The following is a 12180-nucleotide window of genomic DNA, read 5'->3' as shown; positions in this document are numbered from 1 at the left end:
TATCAAATAACAAGATGCTGTCAGAGTGACAGCAAACCAGATTTTTTACACTTATTTGTGTCCTGGCAATTTTTAATATTACAAGGACCATAACTCCTAAACAGTAAAAATATTGAACATGACCTCAATTTTGTCACCAGTAACAACAAATTTTAATTCAAAAAGCTTTGCTTGAACGGTTCATGAGTTAAAGCACTGACACTGTTTGACAGCTGTCAACAGTATATCCCCAAATCAATATTAAGTCAAAAATCCTTATGAAATCCAATTACAAATAGCAGATCATGGACCTTACTTTCTTGAACAATAACCCAACATTTAGAAAAAGCTATTAACCAACCTTATTTTTCATCTCTTCTAATTCATCACTATCAGCGTCTGTTTCATTGGCCGAGTCTTCTCCACCTTCATCAGAAGAATCGACTTTCTTTATCCGTTTTCTTTTCTTTCCAGTGCCATCTTTCTTTTTCTGATTTTTCTTTTTTTTCCCTTTTCCCTTTTTGCCCAGAGCAATAAACTCATTATCAGAATCAGAACTGTTATCAGATTTGTCCTCTGAAGAACTTGCCTTCCTCTTCTTTCTACAGATATATAATGTTACCCATCAACACACATAAAACCAGAGTTGTCTACATTGTTCTGCCAAGAAATTGATGGGTCAATTTTTTCCAGATCTTAAAAAATTTGGAATAACCACAAAATTAGATATAACATGTTTGGGGCATTGGATGAGGGCTTCCAAAAATATTTAAGCCAGCCCGGACATTTTATATCTGATCCCGATTTTAGTCCACAAGACCAAGTCACAAAAGGCAATTATGGTAATCAGATGGCCATCCAAATGATTGACATTAGATTAAAAAAAACTTTGATATGAATTTGATGTTCTCACATAAACTGTTAAATTGGCAGTGCATCATTCAAAGTGTGCACATCAGCGTGCCCATATTTGCCATAGACTCTTTATTTGTGCAAAATGACGTTGTCAAAAGCTTTACTTTCGTTTTTAAAATCACATTTTCCTAAAACCAGATGTTGACTTGACAAGGTAAACATGGACCATAAACAGATACGTAAAATCTGTGTACGATTACAAAGCACGACTGAGTGAAGAAGCTCTTTCCACGTTATTTTTTCAACCAAATACTTGAAATGAACGTTAGATACAGGTATCAATGATAATTTTAGCATTTTTGAAGAAATGTAGGATGCATATTAAATTTCCCACCTGTGCACATGCACACACATGTTCTCGTTCATACAAAGTAGTTCTGACGATTTTTCATTTGAAACTTTTAAAAAATTTTCATCAAATCATGTTTAGTTTATAAACGTATTTCTTATAATTTTAATCTTTTGGACTATATCAAGGCCAACATTAAAAATATCTTTGTTTCCCCTCACCCGACTGAGGTTGTTAGGGTATGGGTAGGTAGGTAGGCAAATTATTTTATTTTATTCCTTGATAGGTTTTTTATATTGAATTTGTATAAAATTCAACAGGTAAGGCTCAAGTGAAGAAAAGTGGGGTATTCCTTGTATTCTAATTCAGTGTACAACCCAGCTTTCTGGTGTTAAAAAAACAGTATACAGGGACCTCCTTAATTTCCTATTCATTCAATATAATGAAATTTACAAAAGCGCATATTCTACTTGTGATAACAATGCTTAATGATAGCAAGTGTTTTTTTAGTTAAAAAATCAACCTTATTTCAAGTCTAATTTGATGCACAACTCACAACAAAACAATTCCTTTGTTCACCAATTCATACCTTGATCATCAATTATGAGATGACAAAAAGATACATGTATGTAAATCACTTGGGAATTAAAATTCAGTGAATCAAAATTTTCAATAGAAGTGAACATAATTTAGTTATGTTCAGTTACACCTGGATCATGCAGCTTGGTCAATTGATTACTAAACAAAGATTTGTATGTTTTTCGAGTTCTAGAAGTAAACAAGGCTTCACTTTATATTCATATTTTGTATTTCCTAAAATACTTTTAATAATTATTTATGAATTCTACTGATGCAGTACTAGTTATAACATTAAAACGTGCCCTTTTGTAATGTTCATGCCATAAATTAAAAAAGGAAATCCCATTTAAACTGTTTTTTTTTTTACACCAGAAAACAGGGACGTTCCCTGAAAGCAGGGAATACATGTATCCAACATTTCCTGACTTGTGCCCAACCTGTTTAAAGACAAAGTAGATAAATTTTAAAGCACGATTCAGACCACAGGGTTCATACACCTTTTAAAGGGAAAATTCGCGATTTTTTTCTTATGGTTTAAATATGTTCATTATGACAAAATATATATATTCACAAAGTTTTATCGCTATATGTCCAGTAATAAAGGAGAAATTCAACAATTAATGAAATTTTTTTAACTACTTCCTGTAGGTCGTGACGTTTTCTCCTGGTTTTTGCATGCCGGGATTTAAAATACAATCAGTAAAAGTCTTGGTTTTTAATGATATTTAAACGTAATCGTAAGCGCGCCGATGACTTATGGTTTATCTAATAAACATCCGATAATAAGAAGATAAGACGCACAGACGTGCAATTGTACACATTCATGAGATAAATTTTCTATGTTAAACGTATATATTCAAATTATTTTAGTAGACAACCAAAAAAGTTATAAATTTATTAATTAATGCATTTTCGGACTGATATATGAGGTGAACAAATTAAAGTACAATAATCTGTAAAGACAATATGTTGGTGTACTCTTATTGACCTTTTACTATCTCTGCTTTGACTAGATTTATACGATGTGTGTATTCACGGTTCTGTGGCAAATTGAATACTCTTAGATGGCTTGTTGAAAGGTAAATTGTTATTTGCACTTCGGTATTTAACCACGCCTCTAGGGCACACCTTGCCAGGTGTGACTGTCTTTTCGGATCAGTGGATTATAAAACAAGGGAGCATTCAATATACACATCTATAATACTAATTCAAGTTTCAAGTTTGTTACAAATAAAAATAGATCGCCGTGGAATTATTTAATTATATTTGCTGTATCATTTATTTCAATTCAAATAAATTAATTTACTAAGTAATAAAATTTAAACAATTTTCGGTAAAGACGGGAAACTTAATTCATGTGTCAGAATGAAATGATATACACCTCTTGTCCTTGATGTATGTCTCATTAAAAAGGGGGAATTAGAAATAGCTTTACCAAAGCATTTTGATTTTCTTTATTAGGCAAAAAATGTACGAGAACACTTACATTTAGACTTTTGAAAACCATGTATTAATGTATATCTGAAACTATCTGAAGATAAGTAGATAAATCTACCGAAGCGGAGTATAATATGTACGAACAAAGAAAAATACTTTTGTTTTTAAATCTTTGCACATTCATGATTAATTATTGTTATCTATTACTCATTCAATTACTTAATTGGTACCTAAAATATGTCTACCGCTTGGCATTAAAACTCGGTGTAGTAGGAAGGGTTTTATTACATATACTAGATTATATTATTTGGATGAGGATTTGAGCTATCCTATAAAACACATTTATTAGTTAACTACATTCGAGCCCAAAGGATATTAACTTAAATGATTCAATTAACTTTACTCACATATTACTTATATTTCTATCTTATGATTTTTGCGTGCTTGTTTTTATAGAGCAGTTTATATATGGTCCAAAAATTTATCATAAAATCATAAATAAAAATATCTTGTTCGGAGAATGATAGTACTATAACAGTGGTTCCAGTCAGTCAAAAGAGTCAGATTTTGACGAGTATGGTCATATTTGGTACGCACTAGAGCCAGGGTATACCGAAGAAGAGCTCCATAAAATGGAACTTGAGCTGCAGAAAGTTCCCGAAATCAAGATATCCTTAGCAACCATCGCTAGTTTTTAAAACACAGATTGGTGTTCGTGTACTAACTGCATACTTATGCCGTTATTAACGGAATGTCTATGTTGCCACTAATTTACTCTCTTTGATCGTAATATTGAATTGGGTGAATGCATAAGTAACAGCATCGATTTCATAACAGTTTGTCTGAACCCGGTTGTTCTTGAAACTAACTATATAAGTTTTTTTTAAGTACAATCGTATTCATATTATACATGTTAAATGAATGAACAAATATTAAACCTATCTGTTTATTGTTTTCCGTCCATGTCTGCTCATCGCCAGAAATAAAGTTTGTCGCACGAAAAAATGGTGTTAATTCCAGAGTCAAAATTTAAAGAACTTATTTTCCATGTTTTCTGGTATTGTTCGAAAGAGAATTGACCTAACAGAAGAATTACTATCTTAGGCTGTCAGTAACACATGTAGAGTAGTGGGTCGTTGTTGGACATGCAAATCTTATAAAGTGTATCATCTGTTAAATTTGCAGGTCACTGAAAGGGGAAGTTCCATACGGAAGTAGGTTTTGAGATTGATTTTTTTTTATATCCAGTGACACATTTTACATGCGTATTCTTGAACGTTTGATACATCATTTACTCTCAAATTGCAAAAAACGAAAACTTCCAATTGTATTTATAGTATTTGTTGAAATAGTCCTCGTCTCACAACGTATAATACTCTATCTATTTGACCAACGATGTTCAAAAACAAAAGACAGCGAATTTTATGTCATCTTTCCCTATTTTTGAATGTAACTTATAAGGCTGTTCAACTGGCAAGAATACCGCCAGAGACATATATACATGTCTCTGATACCGCTAAAGCGAACAAGCAGTTTATTCTTTAAATTGCTATCATATCACGGCAAGAAAGAAAATAAATCCCGAAATTGATTTGAAACTTTAATACTCAATAGTTTTCCTAGAAAATACTCACACCCCTTTGGGATTATTAGTGTACGTCCAGTTGCATATATTTTACATGAATGTCGGAACAATTGTGACGAATTTCTTCCTTTATTCGAGAACAATCTAATTGATACATAAAACTGGGATTTTACTATGTTCATAACTTCGATGAACCAAAGCAAGATATATATCGACCTGTATTTAAATCAAACTGGTTCTCTTCTTCTTCTTCTTCTTCTTCTTCTTCTTCTTCTTCTTCTTCTTCTTTTGGTATACAATATAGTCTGATACATGTATATATTTTAAATTGCACTATAGTTCCGTAACTTTCTATCCAGGCGTATAAGCCAACATCGACAAGTGCGTACATTTTTTAAATCAATATTTTTGGTATGTACCAGTCTGTCCTTTACTATAATTGACAAATTACATTTTCCCAAATTAACCCTCGGAAAAAATATGTATATAGATTTTTATTTCTTCAAATCTTTTTTTTTTTTTTTGTGTTATTTTTTATATTTTCATAAATAATATTCTTTACACCAGAAATGTTATTTATAAACAAGCGTACGAGTTAAATTATTGGCATCATATCACTTTCGGACACACAAGACAGAGATGTGTATTATACACCTGATAGTTCAAAATGGAAAGTTATAAGTCTGCCGTGTACACTGATCAATACCTACAGAAGTGAAACGATGCATGAACTTACAAGCCCGACAGGAAATCGCTTGAATACCCGGACGTGTCACCTGAGTCCTCACACCCCTCACAATACCTTTGGGAGTAATGCTGGTGATCAGATGAGGAAAGATCCGAATTTATTTGAATAAAGTTTATTACTTTAAAGAATTATGAACGAATTAGATTTTTGAAAACAATTTTCACGGAACACTTATTTATTATTTGAACTGTGACTCTTTAACTAATTCCAATATTAACAGTTTAAAAATAACAGATATATAATAATGGTCATTTAAAAAAAAATAAGAACATTTTCCGTATCAAGTTTATAGTTAGTCAGATAAAACAATCGTACGATTGACAAGATATCGACACGCAATTACGACTACATCGGTTACTGTAGTTTTGGTCCTTTGTGTTTTATAGACATATCGTGATTATAATCGTAGAAGATGACAAGATGGCGGAGCGTAGAAAATTGATACTTAAATTTTAAAATCGATGTTGATCTCTTATCTAGCGGAATAAAACTTTAATATCTATAAATTTGAGCCTTTTTATATAGAATGGACATAATATCAATTTTTGATTTTTTTGCGAAGTTTCCCTTTAAGTTCCATTTTTCCATGACTTTTCCATGACTTTTCAAGGATGTTTTATGAAATTTCCATACCCCAAAACTATAGACCAAAAAGTCATCCCTAATGCTATAAACATGCTTTTGTGTCATTTCCATGCAACTGAATAAACAATCTTTTTAACATCCAATAATGACACAATTGCACTGAAACACAATGAGAAATACCAACATATTTATGAATGACAATACTGAGTTAAGTTTGCTAACAATGATGTAGACCTCCTTGTTATAAAAGATTCTATGAAAGAGTATGACCTACACACTCATTTGAATGTCCCCTTTGGTATATGTTCTGCCTCTTTTTACAGTATAAAAGAATATATACAAATTTTGAAATATTTTAATAAACAAAGTATTAGAAAAGGTTTTTTGGCATAATCCTCTTGACTGGTTGGACTTTCATCAAACAGATAATACATTGTAGACAAAAAACTATCGCATTCCCACTTAGAGGCATCATTGCCATTTCAGAAGTGACATTTGTCTACTATCCAGAAACATATTCTTAAATAACAAGACGATATCCTCACAACTTTTGTATGAAAAATTGCTCTTTACTATATGTAAGACTCTTATCATTTCAGCTCCTCTATCCATACATTATCATAAAAAGTGTTTTTCAACGGCTGTTTGGTAGCAATAACTTCGTTTTCGAATATTCCAATAGCTGGTTTCTTATTTCAATACTGTTAAAGCAAATTGCACTATGAAGGGAACCAGATGCGGTTGCATATTTTTATAAACAATTTTGAAGAAATGAATTTTAAATTCTCATTTTACACTTACCACAACTGGGGCCTTGTTTCTAGCATTCGAAAAAGAAACAGTTTCGACAAAAACTACGGGGATCATTTAATTTTAGATGTTTGAAGACGTGCAATAAAGATTACAGTGCAAATAATCATTTTCCATGACTATTCAAGGACTTGTCACTAAAATATAGCTTTCCATGACTTTTAAAGGCCTTTCCCCCCCTAAATAAAAATCCATGACTTTTCCAGGATTCCATGCCCCGTACGAACCCTGAGACCATTTTTACTCAAAGTCTTTAAGATTTTATCCTTCAAACAGGAACAGAGGTTAGACACAAAGCAAATCAAGATGCACTCAGCGGGTTGAAAGGTGCTTCAGGTTTTTTTTATTTTCAAAAAAGATCACCCTTGCAAACAAATCGTGTGGCAAAGCATTTTGTTTGTTTCCATGATTCCGAATCATGTAGGCGCTTCCTTGCAAAAATGCCTTGATTTAAAACGTTCTTTGACTACAGCATCGGAAAGGTATCACCAAAAACCAACGCTCGTTGACTACAGCATCGGAAAGATAACACCAATAACCAACATAGCAAAAAAAAAAAATAGTGGACAAGAATGGCCAATAAAATTTTTCGGGTCGCGATGATTTTACCGGGTCGGTCGTGTGAGGGGAAACAAACAATATTTTATTTTTGGCCCAATTAGATATTTTAAACCGTTGAAATGTAAGAAAATAATTGTGAATAGAGCGATCAATTTATATGATGTCGGGTACTGAAAATAGTTACCTGTCACCTGAACAGGTCGATTTCAGCTGTCCAACAACTAATTAGCCTTGATTAAAATTAGAAAGTATTGATTTAGGGGTTGTTTTGATGGTAATTAATCATCATGTCACTTTAATGACTGGAAATGTGTGGATGTTAAAGGTAAAAGGTTGGGTCAAAAAGATCGTGAATTATGTTAAAATGACCGATAAAACCTTGAAAACTATAAAGTAGATGACTGTTTCATGCTTTGCCCATCCAGACTTTTACCGGACATTATACAATTGTCCAGAATATATGACCGTTTTGGAAGCCCTGGATTGGATATAAGTTTACTGATAAAAATCTATTTTTATTTGTGTTAGATATTATAATGTGTGTGTTTGTTTAGATCAATAACAGCAACTTGAGGTTTATGACTTTTCAAAAATCTGCAGAAGATTGATCCTAAAAACTTCAATTTCAAAAAGACCAATCTCAGAGGCTGAAATCATGTTTTAAATATTATAAGTTTAATCAGACTTTTTTTTTCTTTTTGAGATAAGACAGTTATCCTTTATTAAGAAATATGACAGATAAAAGTTTCAACTTACCGTTTTTTGACAGGTTGAAAATCTGATTCGCTGTCAGATAATTTAGCATCCAAAAGACTACTTCTCAATCTCTTTTTCTTTGGTGGAATTACTTCTTCTTCCTCTGTGTTACTGCCTGATTCTGACTTTCCTTTCTTTTTATCACCTTTTTTCTGTTTCCTTGGTGACAAAACTATTTCTAAAAACAAATATTATTATTTAGTAAGATTCCTTTTACTGTATCACCAGGGTTAAAGCTACAATTTTGAGGGTTTTCATTACTTTTGCAAGCAAAGACAACTGACTTTCCTGGATAACAGCTTAACATGATAGGACTAAGGCAGTTATTGCATAGGGTTAAATAAAGGAAATAAATGGGACTGTGTCCATGGGACACAAATGATGCCCCAGCTTGCATAACATAATAAATAGGCATACCTCAAAAATGGTAAAAGTAAAACCATCCAAATTCATACCTAATGTGTGTATTTTAAGTAAAGAAGCATATACATGTAGTTTACTTTTTCTGAACATTTGATTGAGGCAAAACTAAAGTTAGAGAATAGAAACTTATTTTGGGAAGTACTGACAAGATTAACACTTAAACCCCCCATTGCCGTGACTTGGCATGGAAAATTCTTAAGTGAGAGAATAATACACAACTAGATGCTCTAAAGAGCCTGTGTCGCTCACCTTGGTATATGTGAATATTAAACAAAGGACGCAGATAGATTCATGACAAAATTGTGTTTTGGTGATGGTGATGTGTTTGTACATCTTACTTTACTGAACATTCTTGCTGCTTACAATTATCTCTATCTATAATGAACTTGTCCAAGAAGTTTCAGTGGAAAATGTTAGTAAAAATTTACTAATTTTAAGAAAATTTTTAAAAATTGACTATAAAGGACAATAACTCCTTAGGGGGTCAATTGACCATTTCAGTCATGTTGACTTATTTGTAAATCTTACTTTTCTGAACATTATAGCTGTTTTACAGGTTATCTCTATCTATAATAGTATTCAAGATAATAACCAAAAACATCAAAATTTCCTTAAAATTACCAATTCAGGGGCAGCAACCTAACAACCAGTTGTCCAATTCATCTAAAAATTTTAGAGCAAATAGATCTGGACCTAATAAACAATTTCTCCCACTGTCAGATTTGCTCTAAATGCTTTGGTTTTTGAGTTATAAGCCCAAAACTGCATTTTACCCCTATGTTCTATTTTTAGCAATGGTGGCCATCTTGGTTGGTTGGCCAAGTCACTGGACACAATTTTTAAACTAGATACCCCAATGATGATTGTGGCCAAGTTTGATTTTATTTGGCCCAGTAGTTTCAGAGGAGAAGATTTTTGTAAAAGATAACTAAGATTTACGAAAAATAGTTAAAAATTGACTATAAAGGGCAATAACTCCTAAAGGGGTCAACTGACCATTTTGGACCTGTTGACTTATTTGTAAATCTTACTTTGCTGAACATTTTTTCTATTTACAGTTTATCTCTATCTATAATAATATTCAAGAAAATAATAACCAAAAATAGCAAAAATTTCCTTAAAATTACCAATTCAGGGGCAGCAACCTAACAATGGGTTGTCCGATTCATCTGAAAATTTCCAGGCAGTTAAATCTTGACCTAATAAACAATTTTACCACTTGTCAGATTTGCTCTAATTGCTTTGGTTTTTGAGTTATAAGCCAAAAACTGCATTTTACCACTATGTTCTATTTTTAGCCATGGCGGCCATCTTGGTTGGTTGGACGGGTCACCGGACACAACTTTTAAACTTGATACCCTAATTATGATTTTGGCCATATTTGGTTAAATTTGGCCCAGTAGTTTCAGAGGAGAAGATTTTTGTAAAAGATAACTAAGATTTACGAAAAATGGTTAAAAATTGACTATAAAGGGCAATAACTCCTAAAGGGGTCAACTGACCATTTTGGACCTGTTGACTTATTTGTAAATCTTACTTTGCTGAACATTTTTTCTATTTACAGTTTATCTCTATCTATAATAATATTCAAGAAAATAATAACCAACTAGAGGCTCTCAAGAGCCTGTGTCGCTCACCTGTTAATGTGTTTACTGATGTCGGCCATCTTCGTTGGTAGGCGGGGTCATTAGACACTATTTTTTAAAATAGATACCCTAGTATTATGATTGTGGCCAAGTTTGGTTAAATTTGGCCAAGTCGTTTTAGAAAAGATTTTTATACAAGTTACAAAAATGACAAAAGTTGTTCAATATTGACTATAAAGGGCAATAACTCCTTAAGGGGTCCTCTAACAATTTTGATCATGCTGACTTATTTGTAGATCTTACTTTGCTGAACATTATTGCTGTTTACAGTTTATCTCTATCTATAATAGTATTCAAGATAATAACCAAAAACTGCAAAATTTCCTTAAAATCACCAATTTTAGGGCAGCAACCCAACAACAGGTTGTCCGATTCAACTCAAAATTTGTGAGGGGATATATCTTATTCTGATGGACATTTAAATCTTGAAAGATTTGCCCTAAATGTCTTAGTTTCAAAGATATAAAGCAAAAACTGCATTTTACCACTATGTTCTAATTTTAGCCATGTCGGCCATTTTGTTTGGCAGGCTGGGTCATCGGACACATTTTTTAAACTATAAACCACAATGATAATTGTGGCCAAGTTTGGTTAAATTTGGCAAAGTAGTTTTGGAGAAGAAGATTTTTAGAAAAGTTACAAAAAATGACGAAAAGTTGTTAAAAATTGACTATAAAGGGCAATAACTCCTTAAGGGGTCAACTGACAATTTTGGTCATGTTGACTTATTTGTAGGTCTTACTTTGCTGAACATTATTGCTGTTTACAGTTTATCTCTATCTATAATAGTATTCAAGATAATAACCAAAAACTGCAAAATTTCCTTAAAATAACCATTTCACAGGCAGCAACCCAACAACAGGTTGTCCTATTCTTCTGAAAATTTCAAGGCAGATAGATCTTGACCTGATCAACCACTTTACCCTGTCAGATTTGCTCTAAATGCTTTGGTTTTTGAGTTATTAGCCAAAAACTGCATTTTACCCCTATGTTCTATTTTTAGCCATGGCGGCCATCTTGGTTGGTTTGACGGGTCACGCCACACATTTTTTAAACTAGATACCCCAAGGATGATTGTGGCCAAGTTTGGTAGAATTTGGCCCAGTAGTTTCAGAGGAGAAGATTTTTGTAAAAGTTTACGGACGACGGACGACGGACGACAGACGACGGACAACGGACGCCAAGTGATGAGAAACTCACTTGACCTTTCAGGTCAGGTGAGCTAAAAATAGCAAAAATTTCCTTAAAATTACCAATTCAGGGGCAGCAACCTAACAACGGGTTGTCCGATTCATCTGAAAATTTCCAGGCAGTTAAATCTTGACCTAATAAACAATTTTACCACTTGTCAGATTTGCTCTAATTGCTTTGGTTTTTGAGTTATAAGCCAAAAACTGCATTTTACCACTATGTTCTATTTTTAGCCATGGCGGCCATCTTGGTTGGTTGGACGGGTCACCGGACACAATTTTTAAACTTGATACCCTAATTATGATTTTGGCCATATTTGGTTAAATTTGGCCCAGTAGTTTCAGAGGAGAAGATTTTTTTAAAAGATAACTAAGATTTACGAAAAATGGTTAAAAATTGACTATAAAGGGCAATAACTCCTAAAGGGGTCAACTGACCATTTTGGACCTGTTGACTTATTTGTAAATCTTACTTTGCTGAACATTTTTTCTATTTACAGTTTTTCTCTATCTATAATAATATTCAAGATAATAACCAAAAATAGCAAAATTTTCCTTAAAATTACCAATTCAGGGGCAGCAACCTAACAACGGGTTGTCCGATTCATCTGAAAATTTCCAGGCAGTTAGATCTTGACCTGATAAACAATTTTACACCGTCAGATTTGCTCTAAATG

The 12180-nt window shown here is 32.7% G+C and overlaps 1 protein-coding gene across 2 annotated transcripts in view; it reads right to left on the bottom strand.

Annotated features, from left to right (window-relative positions):
• LOC143084922 (transcriptional regulator ATRX-like) overlaps positions 1–12180 on the bottom strand; it is a 61428-nt gene that overhangs the window by 29164 nt on the left and 20084 nt on the right. For both annotated transcript variants that reach the window (XM_076260987.1, XM_076260988.1), the window contains exons 11-12: positions 8245–8422; positions 341–581 (exon numbers count right to left, since the gene is read on the bottom strand). In XM_076260987.1, the coding sequence (XP_076117102.1) occupies positions 341–581; positions 8245–8422 (419 nt within the window). The remainder of the gene's footprint in view (positions 1–340; positions 582–8244; positions 8423–12180) is intronic.

The sequence above is a fragment of the Mytilus galloprovincialis genome, chromosome 8, assembly GCF_965363235.1.
Source record: "Mytilus galloprovincialis chromosome 8, xbMytGall1.hap1.1, whole genome shotgun sequence".
NCBI lineage: Eukaryota > Metazoa > Mollusca > Bivalvia > Mytilida > Mytilidae > Mytilus > Mytilus galloprovincialis.
This window is presented reverse-complemented; position numbering and strand designations above follow the sequence as displayed.